The sequence below is a fragment of the Prionailurus bengalensis genome, chromosome C1 (assembly GCF_016509475.1).
Source record: "Prionailurus bengalensis isolate Pbe53 chromosome C1, Fcat_Pben_1.1_paternal_pri, whole genome shotgun sequence".
Classification (NCBI taxonomy): Eukaryota; Metazoa; Chordata; class Mammalia; order Carnivora; family Felidae; genus Prionailurus; species Prionailurus bengalensis.
The window spans coordinates 150,174,081-150,199,893 of record NC_057345.1 but is presented as its reverse complement, the minus strand read 5'-3'; the positions used below and the strand labels follow the sequence as shown (position 1 = coordinate 150,199,893).

The 25,813-nt window shown below is 40.0% G+C and overlaps 1 protein-coding gene across 2 annotated transcripts in view; it reads left to right on the top strand.

Annotated features, from left to right (window-relative positions):
* Nucleotides 1–4,086: 4,086 nt before the first annotated feature.
* LOC122481371 (lymphocyte antigen 75) overlaps nucleotides 4,087–25,813 on the top strand; it is a 132,199-nt gene continuing 110,472 nt past the window's right edge. Inside the window, exons 1-4 of one of the 2 annotated variants that reach the window (XM_043576862.1) lie at nucleotides 4,087–4,250; nucleotides 9,660–10,031; nucleotides 16,049–16,219; nucleotides 19,555–19,719. In XM_043576862.1, the coding sequence (XP_043432797.1) occupies nucleotides 4,157–4,250; nucleotides 9,660–10,031; nucleotides 16,049–16,219; nucleotides 19,555–19,719 (802 nt within the window). In that variant the 5' untranslated portion in view covers nucleotides 4,087–4,156. The remainder of the gene's footprint in view (nucleotides 4,251–9,659; nucleotides 10,032–16,048; nucleotides 16,220–19,554; nucleotides 19,720–25,813) is intronic. The other variant, XM_043576863.1, reaches the window with a different exon arrangement.

Genomic DNA, 25,813 nt, shown 5'->3' with positions numbered 1-25,813 from the left:
AGAATGGATAAAGTATGTTTTATTCTTATAATGGAATATTGCATAAAATGAATAAATTATAGCTACACACATCAATACAGATGAATATCACAGGCATAATCTTTTTTATTTATTTTGAGGAGGGGCAAACAGGGGGAGGGGGAGGAGGAAGAGAAGAGAGAGAATCCCAAGCAGGCTCCACTTGATCTCACAAACCATGAGATCATGACCTTAGCCAAAATCAAGACTTGGTTGCCTAAATGACTGGGGCACCCAGGTGCCCCTATCAGAGGCATAATTTTGAGCAAAAAAGATAAGTGCCCAAAAAACCTTGAACTGAATCTACTTACATAAAATCCTAAAACATGCACAGTTATATAGTCTGTTTAAGGCATGAACTATATATAAGGAAGCTGTAAAGAAAGGAATGAGAAACGACTCCAAAGAGGTGTTACCTCTGAGAATAAGGTGGACATGATCAGTAGGAAGCCCACAATCCTAGCTACTCTTTTTCAGGTATGATGCATTTTATAATTAAAAACTTCACTTTGGAGATACCAAAAGCTCATGTCTCACTTCCTAATTGTAACTAAGAATAAAATAATATGAATACTCTCATATATTCATGCAAGTTCTATAGTTAGATTTCCATCTTGGTATCCTCATTTATGGCTATTGACCTTGGCCTAGTTATCAATCTTGTCTATGTTGTCTCAGTTTCCACATTTGTAAAATAAGGATAATAATAGTTCCTTCATAGAATGACTATCAAATAAAAGAGCACATTGGAAACTGTCAGCACGATGGCCTGGCACCCAGTGGGTGGCAGATGTCTGTGATTTTGCTCACATCATTCCCTCAGCAATGGAGTATCCTCCCACCACCTCTATCTACTGAATTTTACTCATCGAAGGACATTCAGGTTGGTGCCTGAAGACCCTCACCCACCCACCACAGTTGATTTCTCCCTTTTTTAAATGCCCAGACCTCCTGTTGCCTGCACTAGGCATTTGCCATATATGTATTTATTTATTCATCCAGCAAATTAGGAGATATTTACCAGGTATTTATTTATTCATTCATCCTTTATGAGGCACTTACCATATATTTGTTCAGGCATTCATCCAGCAAATCGTGGGCCAGGTGCCAGGAACAGAGATGTGTCTAAATAGACAGAGTCACCGCCGTCAGGGGTCCTGCAGCCTAGAAAGGGAGACAGACATTCAGCAAGTGAGCAAGTGCATAATTGTTTAATCCAGCTATGCTAAGTGCTATCAAGACAAAGTGTGGGATGTACTCTGAACCAATCACAGAGGAAGTTGACCTAGACTGCAGAGTCAAGAAAGATTTCTTTGAACAAGTGACATTCAAGGTAAGACTTGAAGGATACACTGCTTTCTACTGTCACCATAGACAATAAATAGTTATTTAAGACATATAACCTAGGTGGAGTATCAGTACACATGTAACTGCAGAGCCTAATTTATAACTTGTAACTGTAAAACGTAATTTATAAATTAGGTACACTAAGAGATTAATAATAGTAACTAATAAAAAACAATTATAACAATATACTGCAATAAAGTATGTGAATGTGGTTTCTCTTCTTTCTCTCTTTCTTCAAAATATTGTACTATACTCATCGTCCTATTGATAATGTGAGATTGTAAAATGCCTACATATGAGATGAAATGAGCCAAATGATGTAGTGATGTAGATTTAGGTTACTATTGACCTCCTGACCACACATCAGAAAAAGCATCATCCGCACTGTGGTTGACTGAGGGTAACTGAAACCACAGAAAGCAAAACCACAGATAAGGGGGGATTACTCAAACAGCAAGAGGCACTACGTGTTAAATATGAAGTGAACAGAATGCATATTATCCAGATGTTTGGAATCCCCAAGGGTTAGTGTCCTTCTTAGAAACGTTTTATATAAAATGTGAGATTTGAGCACGGCCTTAACTGGAAGGGTAGAACTAAACCAAGGGAGAAGGAAAAGAAGCATTCTACATTGGAGAAAATATGGATATATGGGCAGAGATAGGAAAAGGCAAGACAGATTCAGACAGGTTGACTGAACCAAGGAATGACATAGGAAGGTAAATAAACATAAAGGGTCAGATCATAGAGGGGCTTGCTTTATCCTAGATGAGTTTTCCTTTTGTATCACAGGCTTCTTTGAGACTCTCGGGAAAGCCCTGGACCTCTTCTGCTCTTTCTCAAAAAAAAAAAAAATTTTTTTTAAAGTGCATTCATAAAACTGTATATAATTTCAGGCATTCACAATCCTCCTGAACTCCCACTTAGCACTGAAAGGATGTGAGCAGAAGAAAGGTCATATGTTCCAAACAGTGTTTAAGATTCCTTTGCCTAAGAGGACAATTGTTGGCAGGGAGGTCAACTGAGAAACTACTGCAACATAATGCAAGCAAGAGCTCATATGGCCCTATGCTAAGGTGTGGCTCTAGGAATTCATTTAGTAAGTAAACTATTTTTTTTTTTTTTTTTGAGAGCTTACACTGGATCGGGACTGTGCTCAGTGTAGGAAGGTAATAATGAGAAGATAAGAGCACAACTGTCAAGTAGCTCCAAGTTGGGCAGGATCAGAAAGGCAAGCAACCACAAATGCAGAGGGAATCAGGGCAGTAGCAGATAGTCTTACTCAGAACTTTCCATTGCCCAGTTCTAGAGAATCAAGTCAAAGTCTTTGACATCATATTCAAGGCACTTCACGAAACTTCCACAAGTTACTTCTCTGCTGTCATTTTTCACTTAGGCCTCCACCACAACTACTTTTAACACACACACACACACACACACACACGCACGCGCGCGCGCACCCGGAAGGGCGGTCATACTGGACTGCTGTCCTCTGCCCCTGCTTTGCAATTTTCCTGCCATTCTGTTACTATTTTTCCCCAACCAGCTATGCATGGTCAAATTACTACCCACTACCCAAGACCCAGGTTGAGGTGCTGTCTTCCTTGAAGCTTTGTCCAGTCTCCCCATTCATTCTGCCCTAAGTTAACTGTGTGTGCCTCAGTCTCCCCTAGTACTCAGTAAGCTTGAGCCCGCAGGGATGTTGTCTCTTTATCTTATCCTGGGAGGAGCCCCTCCCCATAATAGCAAGTACTTAATATATTTACTGAACTGAAGGCCCCAAGTCGGGGGAGAGACCTGAGTCAAGGTTAGGAGTCATCAGCAAAGCCTTGGCAGTTAGAATCAGGAGAGGCAACCTAGATGTTCTTCTCCTCCTGGAAGCATTCACTCTCAGAGGACAGGAATGAAGGTGTTTCTGGGTACACACCATGTGCTTTTATGGGGTTTAAGAATATAGGACATTCACATCCAGGCAACTTAGGTCAGCCTATTTATAATGATTGCAGTTCCCACAGGGAGAGGATAAATATTATTCTCACATTGCTGGTTTGGGGTGCACACTTCCCATTTCCACTGGATTATTATTATTAATTTTTAAGAGAAGAGCTTACTTGCAAAGGTCAGATGGTTATAAGGCCTAAATCGTTGAAAGTATTGATTGTAGGTTCACTCAAATAGCTCTTGCTTTTTCATTCTTTAACAATTGCAGGTGAAACTGCAGAGTGCGATTACCTTGCCTTTGTTTGCACTATCCGAAAACACAAGACGCAACTAAGGACACCTGAATTCCTTGGCTTGATAGCAGCAGCAACACTACGGATGCAGACTTCCGCCTTTGGGGTGCCTCTCCAGCCTAGCCCGCAGTCAAGAGGTCCTCCCAGACAGGTGCGCTAGGCAGAGAACAAAGTCCTAAACGAACCCAACCCACACACCAGGAAGTTGCCAAGTCCCGGCAACTGCCGCGTCTCCTCAACTTTACTGAAGAAGAGTGGGGGCCAGGACCCCCAAGCCCGGTAGTCGGAGCGACACTCTGAAGTCTAGCTCCGCGCTCACTTCCCGTCTCCTGGAGGGTCGGTCCTCTAGAAGGTGCGCGTAACTTCGTCTTCCCGCCAAAGAGTCCACTCACTTGCCCCGCCCCACCCCGCCTGATTGGCCGAGGGCGGAGGGGGCGGGGCCGGGATTCCCCGGAGGCTCTAGGCAAAAGCGCCGGCCCGGCCCCGCTGGGCGCAGCGGGAGGGGTGGGTCCCGCGTGCGCCCGAGGACCCGGTTGGACTGCTGGGGCCGGCTCAGGATGAGGACGCGCTGGGCGACCCTTCGCCGCGCGGCGGGGCTCCTCTTGCTACTTCTCAGGTGCTGCGGACTGGCGGAGCCCTCTGGCCGCGCAGGTAACCGCGGGCGGGCCAGGTCGGCGGCGACTAGGGCCCTCGAAGTTGTCAGGTCTGCCGACTTTCCTCGGTTGGGGTTAGGGCGGCGCCCCGGGTCTCGTCACCTCTGCTTTCCTCGGGGGTCTGGAGCCGAACATGTGAGCCGAAGGGGAATTCTGGGGTAGGAGGAGCTCCCTGGCCCTCGGGCGCCTGGTGGATGGAGGGGTGGCGGCGGGGGGTGGGGGGGGCAGGGCCTTTCTGGTGCTGAGACAGAACAGTCCACCTTAGGGAAGGCGCATGACCTTTTCTGTGCGGTCCCCCGCCCCTTCCTCGTCCTGAAGCCTCCAAAATCTTGCCTCCCTTAGAGTGAAGAGCTCTTCAGCAACCCCCACACCCCATCCAGCGGGTCTCGCCCCTCCTTCGCCTCCTGGTCACCTTGGCCACTCAGTGTCTAGAGGAACTTTCTACCCCTAGCGCCCAGAATGATTAATGATGCCCCACCTTAGCTACACGTCCGCCAACGTGCACGTCCAAAAGAAAGTCATCATGTCTTCTAAAGTGACAATGATCATAACTTCTTTATGATGCCCTCCCCTAAAGCCTTGAGCGGCGATCTTTTCCCCTAACTGCCTTATCAGCTCCAAAACACCCCTGCGAGGCTGACGGTGCCACGTTGAAGCGCAGGTGGCTTGTCCAGAGACCTTCCTGCCTCTAACTGCGGAAGCAGGACCAGAAATAGACTCCCTTCGCTGATGCTCTGGGTAGTGCCAGCCTCACCATGCCCCCTGGCAGCAATCGGAGTTTGCTTTTACTTTCTTTTTGCCTTGGCAAAAGATGCCCCCGAGGACTTTCTTAGTCGGGCTGCATAGCGAGTGGTCAGTGGGCCGTCACCACCTACCACTTCTGTTCAATTTTCCTGTATGAGGAAGTAAAAGATGGGTAAGAACTTTTTTGAAAACCGTAGGCTGCTTGTGGTTCTTATTTTCCTGTAAGAGCTAAACTAAGTTACTGCCAGATTTAGACTTTTTACAGAGCATGATGTGAAGAAGCTTCCCAGAGTGTGAGTGACATCACCCTATCTACAACAAGGACCTTTTAGTGAATGCTGATCTGATTCACACTTCTCCATTCTCCTTTGACCCTCCCTGTTGGAAACTGCCAAAAGTCCTTTACTGGCTGTGAGAATTCTATTCCACCTGCCCACAATCCAGGTAGAAATATTTCACTGCCACAACTAACCACAGTCAAAACACCCTGACCTTTCTGTCACCGAAGACTTGGTTTCCATCTACTTCTGCTTTAGTCTTATCTGTTTTTGTCTCCCCCACAGAACTCAAGATTTCCTTAATTTTTGCAATCTCTGCAATCCCTGGCCTTTCTCATCACCCCAAAGCAAAGAGCATCAGCTTAACTCCATTCTTCCTGCACTAGGTCCTGACAGGTATTTGATTTCCTGACTCCTTCTTCACCCTTAGTAGCTGCTCTGGTCTGTTTACTACACCCTCAGACCAGACTTGTGGTCCCATTAAGGGAAGCACTGGAATTTTGAAACCCTAGCCATTTGAGTAATTTGTTTGGCAGTGTGTCAGCTTCACGATGCTGGTAATGGCATGCACTCTGTCACATGTATGCCGTTAGGTTTGTGCAGGAGGCCTGTGTTGCTCAGGTGCTGAAACACCTAATTTCAACACCTAGTAGTTGCTCTGTGCCCTTGGGGAAATCCCAATTGCTTGGTTTACTTTTTGGCCTTCTGGGAGAGCTAATAGCTTGAAGTAAACCAATCCTTCTAGGACTCCTGAGGTTCTCACCAGCCCATAACACCCAATCTGAATGCCATGACTTCCTGACTCCTAGTAGATTGTCATGGACCCAAGGTCACTTCAGGACCTGTTTTTGAACTGACAAACCCAAACTTCTGATTCTCTCCTACTCCACATGTATGATCTGTGTACATGGTGGTGACTCCATGAAATTCTTAACACTGTGGGCTCTAGAAGTTCCCCTGAAACTAAAAATACTGCAATCTTCATCTTCTTGCCTCTATCTCCGTCTCCATTTGTCTGTGATTATAAAATGTTGATGTCCAACTTCTCTTTGGAATGTGGAGACCTCTTTTGTTTAGGTAAGACAAGAATTACCTAATGATTAGGCAATAGGAGATAGTTTTCCTTTGATGAATGTAGAATACTAAAAACTCGTTTTCAATATATGATAATACTACTTAGCCATTTCCTCTCAGATACCACTAGAATATTTCTATGAAATGAAGCATATAAAAATGCTACTAGGGATGATGAGGCTTATTTTCATCAACCTCTGCCTTTTAGACTTGCCCAAATATTGTATGTGGAAGTAAACATTAAAATTCCATTTAGGATATATTATAAGATAACGTAAATAAGATGCAACATAAGGTTGTCAATAAAGAATCTTTTATAAGTTGCTGTGTAATTACCTTTTCAAAGTGTAATATATTTCTGAAATATTTTATTTACCCTTATTTAACACATTTTATAAATAAGGAATTATTTTCACACTTCCTCAGTCCTTCCCACCCTTCAGCTCTCTCTACCATCCCGATAGGGTCACAAGACTGAGGCAGACTGAACTGCTTCTGCGAAGGGTAAGGAATGATATGGGGAAACATCATAAAAAGACGACTCTCCCTACCTTATATATTATGTATGAATGCTTACACATACATTATGTATGAAGGCTAATGGCAAGTTTCCTTAAATCATATCAATAATTAATGTATGTGCTAAGGGAACACTATGGATGTCAAACATTGATTGTAAATAGTTAAAAGACAGATTTAAAATGAGGCAAGTATTTATGATCATAGATGTTACAATTAGGTAAGAAGCTTGGCAACTCCTCTTTTACATAGCTTTTCCATGCCATTCCATACCTCTCCTGTAGTCTTTCAGAGTTCCTACAAACTTCTTCAGTCTATGGGTGTCCCAGAAGTAAAACATATAGTAAATGGGAAAGGGTAATTTTTTTTTTCACTTCCAAAGAGTATTTATAAAGCATCACTGTTACCTAAGTGCACATACCTGATGCTAATGGGATTAGGATGACCTAAAATGCTACTAGCATTAGCATGACATAATGAAGTTGTGGACATCTGTTTAAGAACAATACACAATGAACTTGGCAAAGACCAGTAAAACCTGAAAGGCTAGGAAAACTTATCTTGTGGAAGCATAGGATATTAGTACTGAAAGTGGCTAAGGTATCTTAAACTTCTCTGCTTTCATCTACATTTGGAGATACGAAGACCCTGGGGAGATTAAGTGACTTCCCCAACATCTCTACCAGCTAACTGGTAGTGGAGGTAGGTCTTCAACCTAGCACCCCTAACTCGTATTCCACTGCTTGTGCCACTATACTAAGAGCTATAGCTAATCTATTGGATTCTGCAAAGGCAACTTGAAAGAACTTTGAAACACTGCAAAGATAGCAAAACTCCTGCTGGCCCAGCTCATCTATCTGGGATCAAAGGGCACAGAGCAGAGTGCCCACGAAAGAAGGCAGTGAGACCACAGGGCAACAGAGGGAAATGTTCCAGCAAGGGAGGTGGCAGCCTATTCTCCTGTAGAAGCAGTCTTCTTTTTTTTCTCCAGTAACTCCTAATACTTTGGAATATGAGATTATTCTTGGAGAAGTGAGAGAATAGTTTGGGAAAAAAGTACCTCATGGGTCTGCGTTGATATTGAATATGTAAGAGAAGCACACTGGAGAAATTGTGAGCGATAATCTTCTAAGACAGTATGTTTTCCTCTTTTTGTTAACTATCCTCCCAAATGGTGTCCATAAAGCAGAGAATGGCAAAGAAATGTCCAAGAAGGAAGGGTGAGGGATGGAAGTTGCTATGACCAAGACACCTAGCTGCAGCCTTACGTAATATTTTAAAATACAGAGTTGAAAGCAGAAGTAACTTAAAGTTTTACAGGATTTTGTAGTTGTTCCTATTCTTGTTGCTGCTGCTGCTATTTAAAGCAAAAAATTCTGTTCGAAGTTCAAGCTGAGATTTGACTTAATGGTATAGTTATTATTTATATGGTGAAATTTCCCCTCAAGTCCTTTGTATAAGAATTTTTAACTCTGAAAGCCTGTGAATTATTATCAGAAAAGGTGTGTAGCGTTAGTAAAATCAATGGTTGTGAAGCTGGCATCAAAATGAAAGTGCCTTTTGGGAACTAAAAATTTACAGGTCCTTCTGCTGAACCCTTTGGTTCACTGACAATGACTGTTTAACTGTCTTTCAGCTTTCCTCTCAGCAACATGAACTTTTGTGCTATAACTTCAAAAAATTTTTCTTTCTAAAGCACTGGCCAAATTGTTCAACTGTAAGTTGTTGTAACAGATGTGAATCCTGTTCCACAAGCTCAGGTGTGCAAGAAACCATGCATTACTTTATTTTCATAGAATCAGATTAAATTTTATTCTGAGCTCCCATTCCACCAAGTTAGCAGAACTTCGGTTTTTGTCATTACTCAGGTCTTCCCCAACTTATGCAAAAGTGGCAGGGAAGCGTTCAGGGAGGTCCCTTCGTTTGCCTTCAGCTTACGCTCATCACTTTGGAGTTTCCCACTGTCCAAACCTCCTGACTGTTGAATTCTGAATCCCAGGTGATTTCTGGAGCTCAGGCTCAGCCTCAGCCTCCGTAGGTGATCCACACAGTCAGCACTCTCCCGACCCCTCTCCACGGCTTCTCATCACGTTCCTGTGGGTGCTAAGGTAGAGCTGATCACAGTCCCTCCTACCCTCAGAATCCAGATCTTCATTTCCTCTCATCCCTTTACCCCACTATTCTACTTCTGCCCCCTCAGAAGTCTCTCCATCTCCTCTGAGACACGTTCATGCCATGTAATAATTTACCCTGCCATAGTAGCTAATATAAGCAAGACAGAACTGTGGTCCTGAATAGGTTCAGGATACTTTTCATTGATCGTAGACCACCTCTCTAAGGAAGATGAAAACAAAGGAGTTTCTTCATCTCATTAAATAAGGTGGGGGGGCAGATATTTCACGGAACAACAATAAAAATATACATACCATTCTAAGTGCTTTACCTGTATAAGCTCATTTTAACCTAATATCTACCATATGGAAGTACTATTTTACAAAGGAGGAAACTGAGGCATAGTGGTTAGATAACTTGCCCTGATCACATGGGTAATAAGTAGCAGAGGCAGACTATGAACCTAGGCAGACTGGCTCATGCTCTTAATCCACACTATACTGCCTCTCTGACTACCACTGTCCTCTGACCTTGTGTAAGTGCATTGCAGTTTATAGATGTTGGAGGGTGGGAGTAATCCCGGAGTGCTCAGACTCCCCTCAGCAAGCAGGGGCCAAGGCACACTAACCACACAGTTCAGAATCCTGAAATGTCTTCTTTAACTGTCTGTCTTGACTCAGGCAATGATCCATTCACCGTTGTCAATGAAAACATGGGCAAGTGCATCAAGCCACTGAATGACTGGATAATAGCAACGGACTGTGATGGAAGTAGGGACATGTTATGGAAGTGGGTGTCCCAGCATCGCCTCTTTCATTTGCAATCCCAGAAGTGCCTGGGGCTAGATATTACTAAACCTACAGACTCCTTGAGAATGTTCAGCTGTGACTCCAGTGCCATGCTGTGGTGGAAATGTGAGCACTACTCTTTGTACGGAGCTGCCCAGTACAGATTGGCTCTGAAGAATGGACATGCTATAGCAAGTACAAATTCATCTGACGTCTGGAAGAAAGGAGGCACAGAGGAAAACCTCTGTGACCAGCCTTACCATGGTGAGTATTGGAGAGGGACTTTAGTCATTTGCTGTTGGGTTTGGTAAATGTGACATTGAACCTGCACAACTGATCACAAATAAAGTCATGCTTTGGCAAGGGCAGTGAGCTAGCATTCAGTTTCAGGCACAGTGCAGTAACATTGGGCTACCCATGTGAGGTTGGTGCTGTTTTTCCTATTTTACAGAAGAGGTTAGGTACCTCGTCAGAGGTCGCACAGTCACTCTGTAGTAAACCTAGGATCTGAAATCTCTCTGATGCTTGAGTATATGTATTTCCTATGATTACATTCTGAACTCCAGAGGGAAAGAAATGGTAGAGTAACAGGAAATTCTTCATACAGGATAAAATTCAAATGACCTAGTAAAATCAAACTTTTTATAAGTTAAAAAAGAAGAAAGAAAAAGAAAAGAAAAGAAAGAAAAAAGAAAATGTATTTCTCCTTGGCAGATTTTTATGTAATGGAAAAACTTAAAGACCTCGTGTGAGTGAGTTTATTTCTATTTTTGGCATGGCGGTCACACTTTAATGTTTGTGTTTATGATTCAGCATTTTAAGAGTGGACTTTTTCTCAATTGCTTTCAAAAATAAATACAGTTCACCCTTGAACAATGTGGGGGTTAAGAGCACTGACCCCCGTGCAATTGAAAATTTGACTCACCCAAACCTAACTACTAATAACCTATTGTTGACTGGAAGCCTACCAACAACATAAACAGTTAACACGTATTTTGTATATGTATTACATAATGTATTCTTACAATAAAGTAAGCTAGAGGAAAGAAAATGCTATTAAGAAAATAATAAAGAGGGGTGCTTCGGTGGCTCAGTCAGTTAAACATCTGACTCTTGATTTTGGCTCAGGTCATCATCTCACAGTTGGTGACATCCAGCCCCAAGTCGGAGCCTGCTTCAGATTCTCTCTCTCCTTCACTCTCAGCCCCTTCCCCACTCATGCTCTCTCTTTTTCTCTCTCTCAAAATAAGTAAATAAATAAAAAAAAGAAAAAATCATAAGGAATAGAAATACATTTACAGTACTGTACCGTATTTATCAGAAAAAAATCCACATATAAGTGGACCTGTGCAGTTCAAACCCATGTTATTGGAAGGTCAACTGTATATGAATATTGCCTATGACATAGCTGATCATGAACTTTGTTCTGCATCTAGAAACTGGATTATAACAACTTTCCAAGTCAGAAGGAGTAGATTTATTTTTTTTAAACCTCTAAATGTAATTTGGTATCACCCAAGCAAATCTTTTTCATCATCTTGTTCTGAATTACATCAAATGTTTATATATAAATATATATTTAATTATCTTATCTAAGGCTTAACCCTTATCTCACCTTTGCTCTTCTTTGTAAATTTATATAGCTTCACAGAGATTTTTCTTTTCTCTTAAAGCCCACTTAAGCTAAATTTGGCTTTCTGTCCTTCCCATAACACACACAAATTTTTCTCCTGTGGTAACCTATTTCTATTTCCTACTGAAGATGCATCTGCTTCTGAGATGTCAGGTTCTGCTACTAACGGGAAAATATTGGAGAATTAGATATGGGGTTTTCCTTTTTTTAATCCTCGATCCTTGAGTCATTGAACAAGTCTGTTTTTGCTAGCCAGCTTCCTCCTAACATTAAAAAGCAATTGCTAGGGGCACCTGGGTGGCTCAGTCGGTTAAGTGTCCGACTTCGTCTTAGGTCATGATCTCGTGGTTCATGAATTTGAGCCCCACGTCGGGCTCTGTGCTGACAGCTCGGAGCCTGGAACCTGCTTCGGATTCTGTGTCTCCCTCTCTCTCTGACCCTCCCCCCATTCATGCTCTGTCTCTCTCTCTCTCAAAAGTAAATAAATGTTAAAAAAAAAAAAAAAAGCAATTGCTATTTGGATACCACTTAATGGCAAGTTTAAATTTTGTACTTTGAAAGCGTTTCTCCAGTTTGGCAACTAAGAGAAAACATGGAATGACACAAAATGCCTTTTGAACTGGATTTGACTTGTTTCATCGAATTTGTTCAAAGATCAGACAGTATTATTTTCTCGGCAGGGCTCTTTCTGTCTCCTGCTCCTGATTCTTTTGAGGGATGTAGTTGTAATCGTAAATTCCTTAAGTACCCCAAGACCTTAATTTCAGTCTAACTGATTTTCTTTGTAATCCTATGGGGTTTATTTTATGCATTTGTAATATTCTTCTGAGAAGGGCACCTGTGCATTTCATATAGCTGCCAAAGTTATCAGGAGCACAAAAAAAGTTTAAGAACCCACTTGGGGTACCAACCCAGAAAGAACTAAGCAGTGCCCACAGGCACAAAGTGTTTCTTGACCTTACCAAATACAATATTTGGAACACTGGATTTTCAAATAAGAACTTTAGAGATTTCTGAGAAAAGGCTCTCATAGTTCTGACTCATCAGCACACACCTCAAGTTTTAATCTGGACAGAAGCCAGGGTCAAACCTACCTCCTCTTTTCTATTCCTTTCCAGATGATTGGTACCGTCCAAGTCGTGTGTGTCAGGAATCTACAAGTCACCCTGGAATTGTCCTGCTGTCCTCTTACTAAATTTAATCACATATTAAGTCCTGGCAGTTTTACTCTTTTAAATTTATGTAGTCCCTTCCTGCTCTTAGATTAGAGACTACTATCTTCAGTTAAGGGCTTTCTCTGGCACTACTCTGTCAGACTCTGCATATTGGTCTCTGCCCTGCCTTTTGTCTAGCTAGCTGTCTAGAGATAAGAAAGATAAGACTTAAGAGTCCCAGTAGGGGCGCCTGGGTGGCGCAGTCGGTTAAGCGTCCGACTTCAGCCAGGTCACGATCTCGGGGTCCGTGAGTTCGAGCCCCGCGTCGGGCTCTGGGCTGATGGCTGGGAGCCTGGAGACTGTTTCCGATTCTGTGTCTCCCTCTCTCTCTGCCCCTCCCCCGTTCATGCTCTGTCTCTCTCTGTCCCAAAAAATAAATAAACGTTGAAAAAAAAAAATTAAAAAAAAAAAAAAATTAAAAAATTAAAAAAATAAAAAGAGTCCCAATAGAGTGAAGTCCAAGGTTACCCAAACTTGTTACAGCAAAGCAGTGCTCAACACCATAATTGAATTCCCCAAATATAGCTTTTTTATTTCTCCCTTGTATTTGCAATATAAATGTTTTTACTTATAATATGAGAAAAATTATTTGTCATTGTTTCCTGGGTTGCCTTCCTCCAACCCCCATCCCGTGTGAGTCATATTCATCTCAGAGAAAACTTTAGTTGTATAAACTTTATGAATGAATTGCCTTTGACCAGTCTCCAGATAAACTTGTATATCATTAAGATATCTTGAGCTCACTAGCAGCCTTCAAATTTTGAATATTTGGTGAATCCAGAGGAAATTGAATTTAGTGGAGAACTGTCTGAATTTTGAACAACTCTTGCGAGCCTGCCAACCTCTTTAACCATTGAAGCTATTTTGCCTCATGTTGCAGAAGAAATTAATGTTAGTTTTCCATGTAAGTGATTCAACTCACCAATTTGTACCTTTTTCAGAATAAGCTGTTGTTTTGAGAGTGCGATCATCATAAATTCACACATTCAGAGAAGATTCTTCTCAGGAAAAGGCTGTCTCTCTAGGGAAACCCATAGGATTTAAGAGGTCCAGCAGCAGTGAAAAATGTGTGAGAATAAACCTCTTTGTGAACATTTAGCATAAGTTAGCTGCTACTGATGTGGTGGTTGCTATATCCTTATCATTCTTCAAACGATATTGTGAATAGGAGAGTTTTTTAATTGAAACCCAGCTTTAAGCTATGAAACAGAACTTGAAACCTGAGAAGGCAGCCGTTAAAGTCACAAGTTGTGCTTAACATGTCAAGGACTCTAATGAGGGAGCCAGTTCCCATCCTTGTCACTTACAGTTTAGTGAATGTTTTATTTAACTACATTGCAAAAAATGGAGATTTCACAAAAAAGTGTAATACATGCCCTATAGCTCTCATAGGTTTATGGTAAAGAGCAAGTAAAAGAAATGTATGTGAAAGCACTCTGTATTACAGAAACACAAGACTTTTTAAAAAGGAAGAAACTGAGGGTTCTACAAGTAATAGTTGCTGTGTTCAGGGACTCCTTTTAAGTACTGTAATGTTGGAAGAGAAATTGTCATGAACTATTGGAAGCTTTGGTATCATTAAAAATAGAACACAGGTAATAAGCAGATTTATTATAAAATGTAAGGCCAAATTACTCTTTAACAGAAATATCCTGTCCAAAATCATTTATATGTCAGAGGAAAATAAAACCAGTGTCCCTTAAAAGATTGTTTGTAAATAAAAGCGTCTGGATTATTCTTACTTTTTGCTGTACTACTGCTTAATATATTCTAAACTGTTAAATCAAGTCTCATACTTCAGTTAACTGAATATTTGAGAATGATAAAGGACGTGGAATCAAATACTATCTTAAGTACACTTTTAAGCAAATCTGTGAGACATTTTGATGGACCCTAATAGCCTGGTAAAGGGTGATAAGATCTGACTATTATGCTTTACCTAATAGCCACTATTTGATCTGATAATGACCTTGGTTTTAAACAAATTAAGGGTATGGAAAAAGGTGACCAAAATAATTACATAGCTAGCTGTTCTATAAAAGCCCCTTTCCAAGAGAACTGTTATCCGCATAAATATTGAGCACTTTCTTTAGTATTTCCAGGCATATTTGTGGTTGGAATAATTTTTTAGTTTTTATCCATGCACCAGGGCAAATTATTAAAATGAAACTCAACAGATGAACATAGGGGAAGGGAAGGAAAAATAAGATAAAAACAGAGAAGGAGGCAAACCGTAAGAGACTCTTAAATACAGAAAACAAAGTGAGGGTTGCTGTAGGGGAGATGGGTAGGGGGATTGCTAAATGGGTGAGGGGCATTAAGGAGGGCACTTTTTAGGATGAGCACTGGGTGTCATATGTAAGGGATGAATCACTGGGTTCTACTCCTGAAGCCAAGACTCCGCTGTATGACAACTAGCTTGAATTTAAATAAAACAAAATGAAAACCTGGTACTAACACCTCTCTGGCCACCAGCCAGTCCCATGACTTCCCAGATGAAGCTGGTTCTTCTTTTATAACATGAATTACCGTGCCCCACTCTTCTCCAAAAACCATCTCAGACATCCAGCTGTTCTTTTTCCCACTTCCTCAAAACCCACAACCTCAGTTCTACCACCAGTCTGTGAGCAATGGGGCTATGCATCCATCTGCCTAACTACACCTGGTTCCAAAGTCCACACCCACCCTCAGTGACTCCAAGGTATTTTTCTGGCCCCACTCTTACTAAATAAAATAATTTAAAATGTAAGTTTAGTCTCAGGCAGAGATCCCCTTCTGGTGAAGTAGTCTTCCACCCATGGTAATCAGTTGATCCCTGCAGGATCAAGCCAGGATCATTTAGCTCTTTATCACACCATAATAAATGATGCTTTACATGGATTATCTCATTGAATCCTCTTGAATAAACCTATTAGCTAGATACTATTATTCCTAGTTTGCAGATACAGAAACTGAGGCTAATTGAAATTAGAGAGCTTGCTACAGCCGCACAGTCAGTCAGTGGGGGAGCCAGCATTCAAGTACAGATCTGACCAGTCAGCTTCCATGCTCTGAATTTCCATGCTGTGCAACCTACTTAGATACTGTATTCTCTTTTTTTATTATTTGTTTTTTTAAGTTTATTTATTTTGAGAGAGAGAGAGAACACAAACAGGGGAGAGGCAGAGAGAGAGGGAGAGAGAGAATACCAAGCAACCTCCGTGTTCAGCACAGAGCCCGATGCCAGGCTTGAGCTCAGTCTCACAACTGCGAGATCACGACCTGAGCCAATATCAAGAGTCGAATGCTTAATTCACTGAGCTACCCAGGCACCCTGATAGTGTATTCTCTTAAGCTCAAACAACAATCTTTCTTTCACAGAAAATTTAGGAATTAGTTAAATGAAGGTGATTGTCCAGTTTTTAACTTTCCTTTCCTTCCTCCCCACACCACAGAGATATATACCAGAGATGGGAACTCCTATGGAAGACCTTGTGAATTTCCATTCTTAGTTAATGGGACCTGGCATCATGAGTGCATTCGTGATGAAAATCATGGTGGGCCATGGTGTGCAACCACCTTAAATTATGAGTATGATCAAAAGTGGGGCATCTGCTTAATACCAGGTATGTATGGGCTAACAGGCTTTATATAGAGAGAGACAATGGATACCATTTCTGTGAAGCAAAAGGGACAAAGAAGAGTCCAAGATGACTCACAAATGACTGCAACAAATATTATCCTAGAGAAAAAATATATATATTTGAGGGAAGAGGGAAATAATGTGTAGCTATGAGCTTGCTTTTAGGAGTAGGCCAAGAATAGAACCAAGACAGGATGGTATCATGGAAGACAAAGAAGGAGGGAGTGTCTGTAGCATAGATACCTCAGGAATAGGAAGTGGAAAAAGCATGAGCAGTTAGGAAATTGCTGCTGACCTTCATTAGAGCAGTTTCAAAAGACCATTGGTCATAGAAGCTAAGTTATAGTGGACAGGCGTGAATAAGAGAGAAAGCCTCTTAAGGTTTATGAAATAGAAAAAGAGCAAAGATGGTGGTTTGTGGGGTAGATAGGTTAAAGAAACACTCTTAGGATGATAGACACTTAAGTATATTTATGGCCTGAAGTAGAGAGTAGGGGACAAAAGAGACCCATATCCCTGGCCCTCTCAAAATTGGTGACACTGTTCCTTCTGCTATTTGTGTGTGTTGAGCAGAGCATTTTTTCTAATTGCTTCTTACTAGAAGCAAACTATTCAGGACATGCTAAAGAGTTCACTGTTCTTTAGAAAGAGAGAGAGACCAAAGTAGCAGTTGATTCATTATCTGGCATATAACTGAGACATATTTTATCACCAGTCAGGTGAGAGTTACAGGTGATCACAATACCTGACATGTGATAAGTGCCCCAGAAATATTTTTAAGTGGTCAGTAGTTTGGAAGAATGTATAACAAAGAGAAAGGAAAAATCTCCAGACCTAGGTAATAATAGTTAATGCTTTTAGGGCCTTACCAAGTGTCAGATACCATTCTAAGCACTCAAAGTATATCAACTCATTCAATCTTCACACAACCTTATAAGGTAGGCACCACTATTTATCCCCATTTCACAGATGACCAAAGTGAGGCACAGGGGAATTACAGCACTTGCCTAAGGTCACATAACAAATACATTTCAGAACTAGGATTCAAATCTAGGAAACCCAGTTCTGAATTCCTTGACCCAAATAACTATACTATATTATGCCTCATTCAGTAGCCAGTCTACTGGTATTAGTAATGCTGATTCCTCTTTAAGGAAGCTGAGCTTCAAAATGAAGAGTTCTAAGCAACTAGAAGAGGTTATACTGAGAAAATGGTTCTGCAGCAGAATCACTTGGAAAGTTTGTTAGAACAAAGATTTCTGGAGCCCACCTTCAGAAATTATAATTTGGTAGCTTTGGAGTGGGGCCCAAGAATTCACAGTTCAATGAGTTCCCAGAGGATACTGGTCTGAGGACCACACTTTGAGAATTATTATTCCAGGTAGAGGCATAGGCTTTTCAACACCCAGAACCTACTAAAAGATAAACGCTGATGTTTGCTTCAATTATAACTGATATGAGGCAGAGTTTGGTCAACTAGGCACTGATTTCATTTAAACCTCATTATAGTCTGGATCAGAAATTTTAGGTGTGAAAGGGAGCATAGAGGTTATCCAGTGCAATCCCTCAATTCTCAGGTGAGGGGCGGCAGACCCAGATTGATGACATGGTCTGTCAGGATCAGACCACATTCATATGGAGTCTGGTGGAGATTCCAGGATTCCTGACACTCATTCCCCACATATTTATTCCACTCCACCTTGCTTCCTTGACTGTTATGAGTATCAGTGTCTGTAGCTTCTTTTGGGTGGTGGGGTGAGAATGGGAGGTATTAATGCATTCATATACCTCTCAGAGTTCTTTTTAGGGACGAAGTAAGACTGTGAGTTTCTCAAAGCTGAGGATTCCTAAACCATGTAGATTATATTTTATAGCAGACATACTGCCATCCCCTGGAAGCTTCCAGATTTCAGGCATAAGGCTCCAGTGGTAATAAGGAGACTTGAGGCCATGTACTTGCATATCTACCTATTTTGTTTTCACCAAATGTCACAACTACCTATATTGCTATTTGGGCCATTCAAAAGTGACTGATGAAGCAGCGTATGCTGTTCAAAAGATCAACAAGAGTAGATTTAGAGACCAGTGCTCTGATCACAGCTCTGCCACAAGCACCTCTAGATCTTTGTTCCCATCTGTGAAATGAGAGCATTAGACAAGATGACCTAGGAGGGCCCTTCCAGCTTGAAAGGCCATGAGTCTAACGTGTGATATGTGACTGATGATGGGAGGCTCTTTGCAAAACCCCCAGAGTGGAGCCTGGGACACATGCGATATAGCCTATATTAGGTTTCCTCTTCTAGACAGTATATGGGAGTCTCTAAGTATGTTTTTGAACCAGCTGTATCAAGATCTATATATCTCATATAAGAAATAATTTGAAGGGTCTTTGTCTGGAATTGTAACTGCTTTTAGATATGTGGGTTTTTTTTAACATTTATTTTGAGAGAGAGAGAGACAGAGAGAGAGAAAGCAGGGGGAGGGGCAGAGAGAGGAGAGGAAATCCCATGCAGGCTCCATGCTGTCAGCACAGAGCCCAACTCGGGGCTTAATCTCGCAAATCATGAGATCGTGACCTAAGCCGAAATCAAGAATTGGATGCTTCACTGACTGAGCCACCCAGGTGCGCCTAAGTATTTGTTGAAGAAAATAACATGCACATTATACAACGAACATGTACGTCTGTATATGTATGCACACACGTGTACATATACATATGTAATATTGATTGTATAATATTAATTATATGTCATATATTAAATCCTCTGTTAATATATTAAGGAAAAATTCAGACTGAGTTTTTCAAATAAGGTAGTCACTTGGGTTCTACATTATGGGCATTTAAGCAACATGTCTGCACACACACATACATACAGGAGTTTCACTGCAAACTGTGGCAAACCCCTCTGCCGTCTGCCGCTATCTGCAAGTGAACTTGTTTTTCATCAGCTCAGGAGTTTAACAATGTGAACACAGTTGAAGACTCCTACGTTTAGGCAGAGGGCAGGCAGGGGCTAAAATATGGCATTGTAATTGGTAGGGGATAATGGGAGAGTAGAGAATAGGAGAGTGGAAGCTTTCATCAGCCAAGGTCATTTGGTTCCTATGACTTCAAAATTTCTTTGTGTAACCAAAGAATCAAAATGTGGTCATTTGTTGTTTTTTTTTTTTTTTAAATGTGGTCATTTGAACAATAAACTTCAATTTTAGTGTATCCTAAGAAGATGGAAATTGAATTGCAGTATTGGTAAACATTCTTAGTAATATAAAACATTATGCCCTTACTTCATGATGGCTAACATATCTTTTTATCAACAGAAAATGGCTGTGAAGATAATTGGGAAAAGAATGAGCAGATTGGAAGTTGCTACCAATTTAATACTCAGGCATCTCTTTCTTGGAAGGAAGCTTATGTTTCATGTCAGAATCAAGGAGCTAACTTACTGAGCATCAGCGATGCTGATGAATTAACTTATCTTAAAGGTAGGTTTGCATGTGGTAGACCAAATTGCCGGGATTGTAAAGATGCCATCTGTCTACCTCTATTTTCATACCTGGGTATGTTGATTTGTGTATATATCTTTCTGTCTTTTCTTGGGATGTAAACATCAACACTGAAGCCCTCAAGCAAAAAGGTATTAATAGAATCACATTCTATCCATTGAAACTGCATTTCATGTTGGAGACCGAAAAGAAGTTATTGCTCAGAAAATGGAGTGAGGTAGCAAGATTAAACTGCTACCCTAAGCCTAAGAGAAAAGGTTTTGTAAAAGGTGAACATTAAACAGTTTGAACATTGAAAAGTGGAGAACTCAAGGAAGGTAACGAACATGGCTGAGTCACACTAGATGGCCTCAGTGAAACGTTCTTGTGGTTGGGTAGAGGAGTGCCATACTCAAAGGCAAGGAGAGAATTAAGAAATCTGCAAATGGTTTAATGAATGGACACATAGAGTGGATAGGATTTTGTTTTATTTTGTTTGTGGGGTGATGGTGGTAATTTAAACATTTTTAATTGTGAAAACTTGTACATACAAAAATAGAATATAACCTAAAAGACACCTGTATAACCACCGCGCTGACTTTACACACTCGTTGTACACTAACATTTGTCATATTGCATTACATGGATTGATTCCGTCCCTCTTTCCTTGCTTCCCTCCCTTTAAAGAAATAAAATGTTAATAGAGTTGAAAACCCATGACCACGTCTCAAAATAACCATTCTTTGAGTGCTTTTATAACATATATATGTATAAATACGGCATATGTTTTCATTATATAGATCTATAATACACAGATATGAAAACATAGATTAAAACAGATATAAAAACATATCTAGGTTTTTAAATGATACAAATACTTATTTACCCATATGTAAGTTTATACGTTGTCAACTGCTGCTGTTACCTTGTATGAATAAACCACAATTTATCCATCCCCCTATTGAGAAACAGGTTGTTTTCAGCTTTTCCTATTACAAATACCACTGTAAGGAACATCCTCATATGTGTCTCATGGGGTAGACATGTATGAGATTTTTACTTGAGTAGGAATTGCTTGGTCATGGGGTACACATCTCTTCACCTCTAATCAAAATTCCAAATTACTTTCCAAAGTGGCTGTATTCATTTACACCTCTGCAAGCACTTGATGTTGTCAGACTTAGTTGGCCATTGTGATTAATGTGAAATGGTTATTTCATTTGTCTTTTATATTTCCCTGATAATTCATTTGGTTTTGTGCCTTGTGTTTATTAGGCATTCAGGTTTTCAGCTTATAATCTGCCAGGTGATATCCTTTGCCTTCTTTTTGAGTTGTTTGCCTCCTTTTTCTTATTGATCTATAGTAATTCTTTATATACACTTATCTTTTGCTGTAGGATTACAAATATCTTTTCCTAGTCTTTGGTCTTTTCACTTTTGTTGCTTCTTATTATTTAAAAATATGGTACTTTTAATTTGGTCAGTCAGTCTCTTCTGTAATGTTTTGTGCTTATTTATATTATTTAGCAAATTATTTCTTAGCCCTAGTATGATAAACATAACCTCTCATTTTTCTTCTAAAAGTTTTTAATTTTGCTTTTCATGTTTACATCCATAATCCATTTGAAATAAAATTTCTAGAGGTGGGAATCTAATTTGTCTTTCTCCACATGGATGTTAGTTGATCAAGCACTATTTATTTTACATTTTTCCCTAAAATTTATTATTCTACCTCTAATAAATATAAACTCCCCTATTACATGTGGGTTATTTCTAGGTTCTCCATTCTATTCCTTTGGTCTACTTGTCTGTCTATGTGTCTGTTCCACACTGTTTTAATTATGCCAGCTGCATGGTAAATATGGATGAGCAAGTCCTCTCATTTTTTTTTTTCTTGAATTGCCTTGCTATTTTTTAACCACTTATTCTTTTCTATGAATTTAAGGATCAGCTTATTAATCTCAGTAAAAAACTTTATTGGGACTTTGGAATTGCATTAAATTATAGATTAAAGAGGCACCTTTGTCACTACATTATTTATTAAGTCAACTCATCCATGAATATGGTATGCCTTTCTATTTATTTGGGACATCTTTTATGTACTCAGTAAACTTCTCTAACTTTTTCCATCAGAGCATTGCACTTCTTTTACTGAAAGTTTATAAACAGAAACTTTTTGTATTATTTTTAAAAATCATGAAGCGGGGCGCCTGGGTGGCGCAGTCGGTTGAGCGTCCGACTTCAGCCAGGTCACGATCTCGCGGTCTGTGAGTTCGAGCCCCGCATCGGGCTCTGGGCTGATGGCTCAGAGCCTGGAGCCTGTTTCCGATTCTGTGTCTCCCTCTCTCTCTGCCCCTCCCCCGTTCATGCTCTGTCTCTCTCTGTCCCAAAAAAAAAAAAAAAAAAAAAAAAAAAAATCATGAAGCCAAAGTTATTAAGTTTCTGATGATTTGAATGAAAAAATAATCATAACATATGACAGCAATGATGTTTCAGACTGAGTACTAAATGCTTTTCATACATTATCTTATTTAATACTATATAACAATACTATGTAGGTATTTTTATTAATAAGCCTACTTTGCAGATAAGGAATGTGAGGATCAGAAAGGAAATGTAACTTGTTCAAGGTCACCCACAAGTAATTAACAGCCAAAATTGGAACACAGTCAATCTGACTTGAAAACAAGTTGTATCTGGCATGTGTCTGCATTTACCTTTTTTTTTTATAAAGAGAATTTGTTTTTGTTTTTTTTAATTTTTTTTTTAACGTTTATTTATTTTTGAGACAGAGAGAGACACAGCATGAACGGGGGAGGGTCAGAGAGAGGGAGACACAGAATCCGAAATAGGCTCCAGGCTCCGAGCTGTCAGCACAGAGCCCAACGCAGGGCTTGAACTCACGGACCGTGAAATCATGACCTGAGCCGAAGTCGGCCGCTCAACCGACTGAGCCACCCAGGCGCCCCTGCATTTACCTTTTTTAAGACTAGTTAAGTTCTTTGCAGGTATAGGTGGGTCTCATGGGTTGTTTTTTCCCTTTTGTGCAAAACTCTAAGCATTATTCCTATATATGAAACAAATACCTATTGACTAATTCAGATAAATCCCATCATACTGCTTTATAATAAGTGTTAATATTTGGTAAATTCAAACTATGAGCAAAACCCTCATGTCTCCAGACAAATTAAATAATTTAATTATCATTACAACCTCATAAGGTAAGTATTTTTACCCCCATTTACAGATAAGACAATTGATGCTTACTTAGAAATAACATACCCAACATCACACACCTCAGAAGTATCAGAACTGGGATTCAAATATCAACATATATGACTCCAGACCCCTTACTTTTTTACTATACTACTTAATCCTCTTATATATATTTTTTTCTCTTCATCATTTCTTTTCATCATTAAAAGTCTACTAGTCTTTTGTCATGCTCTTTAGCTAACACTTTGTTCAGCCCTCCTTTCTTACTTCCTTAGCTTCACCCTTTTCCCGTTTTGTTTGATACTTGAATGATCAGAGCTCTAGAAAGGAAATCTATCAAATAAGCCTGATGGGCTAGTGGTTGTCAATGGAATTCCTTTTCAGACCTCAGTGAACCTTATAACAAATATTGTTGAAAGTGAAAAGTACCAATAAATTTAAGCCTCCTGGAATATTGACATTTGGAAACTGATGTTTTTGGTGAAGGAGAAAAGTGTCCAAGTATGACTATCAAAACCCTAACAATCTAATGATGAATTTGGAGGAGAGAAATGTTGCATGATTTCTTTATCTATCACTTTTATGTTATAATTCATAAAAGTGAGATAACATATTAAATGACCATGCTGTTTCCTAGGCCAGACTCTTCCCACATTTTATATATAGCAATAATTTTAGAGATAAACCCTTTCTAATATTCCAGACTTCTCTTTCACTGTGAATGCTGTTTAAGCATAATATAATTATTATAGCCTAATTATAACTGATAGTTTCCCAAGATTCAAGCTGTACTTTAACATCTGAAACTCACAGTATCAAAATCCTGAAAGTTTCTTGAAGTTTCTCTCTTCACTGAAAACTATCACATGTAAATATTAGGCTAGGAGAGGGAGGCCAACAAAAGTGACTCAGAGATTTTGTGATCCAAGTGCTTGATCTAATTGGGGAAAAGAATTGTACATATGCAGAGCATAATGGAGAATGTTATTCCCAAATGATTTCTAGTTTGGTAGCTAATGGTAGACTAGGGAATCTACTGCCAGAAAAAAAGCAGAAGCAGCCCCTTGAAAATAAGTCCCATGCAATCTAAAAGAGCTTTCTTTTTCCTTTCTGCTTGCCCTGCACTTAGTTTTGTTTTGATTTTGTTCTACTAATACACGGGCTTGGGGGGATGGGGGATTCTGGATTTTGTTTGGGAATCAGATCTCCCATGGTTCTAGCCTTCCCAGGGAACCTCTAACCACAGATTCATCCCAGAGTTACAAAAGAAGACCCAACAGTCCATTCTTCCTCATTTGTCTCCACCCTGAGAGGTTGTTCACTTAGAGTGGCCTCAACAGGTGCCCCAAGGCTAGGCTACTTCTAAGTGAGGGCCCCTTGCTGGTTTGACCTTCCTTATACATTAGAAGAGGTTCTTTTCTGGCTCCTTCCACATGCAATTACCATTATCAGGCCTGTAGTCTCCCTTGTGGGGAGAGGAATAGAAATAGAAGGTCAAGTCTGAACAGGTTTTAAGGACAGTGACAAATATCGACTTCAGTGAACTCTCTTGTTTGATTTGATTAGGTATGGGGATTTATGCTATCAGTCGTCTGTTTCTTGATGGCAAAGATGGGGTGAGCAAAGTCTCAAATTGGTCAGCTTCTTGCTTAGACAGTATGGAGAAAAAAATCTAGCTTCAGATTGTCCAAGCCATAAAAGAAATACCTGCCTTTCATATTTGACCAACCCAGATTTTTAGAATCTATTTCCCATTCACATTCACCTGGCATAAAACACATAAAGAACATTCCTGTTTGTCAACACAGTCAGTTTTAAAATCCTATAATTCTATTGAAGAATAAGTCACCAATACAGCTCATAAATAGGACAGTGTAATTAAGCAAATTATAGGAACTATCAGCTTCCAAAGTTCATTTAGTTTCTTCATAAATATGTACTTCCCATGTGCAGGTAAGCAATAGGATTATTCAAATATCCTCCTGGGGATATCTGAAAAGTCTTCATGGAAAGAAGGACATTGAACTTGGGAAGGATGGGAAGGATTGGTCCTCCATAGTATCCCCATTAAAAATTAATAAAGGGAATTTGGAATATCCTGTAATGGTTGAGTTGGAGTGCCATAAATATGTCATAGTTTCCAGGACTTCTTTAGGAAGGCTAGAAAACTAATTATCCTAATGAGAAATTTACATTGGATTAAATCCTCAGTTTGTTTGCCAGTACTTATGCTAACAAGGTGAAAGAAAAGGATGAATCCAAAGTTCCCTTCAGTATGCTCTTCAAGCCATCTACCCAAATACCCACCTTTTCCTCCCTTAGAGAGTATCCTTACCATCTACTTCCTTGAGAAAAGTGAAGCAAACCCTTAGTTTCCCATCCTAGTACTTACAAACTTATCTGTATCTGTCATCCCTCCAGTTTGTTCAAGGTTAACTCCTTCCCCAAAGCTGTTTGTATCCACATCAGGTGTTTCTTCTCCCTCTTATATTTTCATTGATTCTCACTTCTACTGACTCTTCTCCCAACAGGCCATAAACTTATTAAAATTTCTACCATTAAAAAATATAGATAGGTGTACATACAGATATATATACAAATACGAATATAGATATGGATACAGATGTAGATACAGATATAGATGTAGATACAGATACAGATGTAGATACAGATATAGATACAGTTACAGATATAGATACAGATACAGATGTAGAAACAGATATAGATGTAGATACAGATATAGATACAGTTACAGATATAGATACAGTTACAGATATAGATACAGGATACAGATACAAATAAAGATATAGATACAGATATAGACACAGATGCAGATTTAGATACAGATATAAATACAGTTATAGACATAGATACAGGA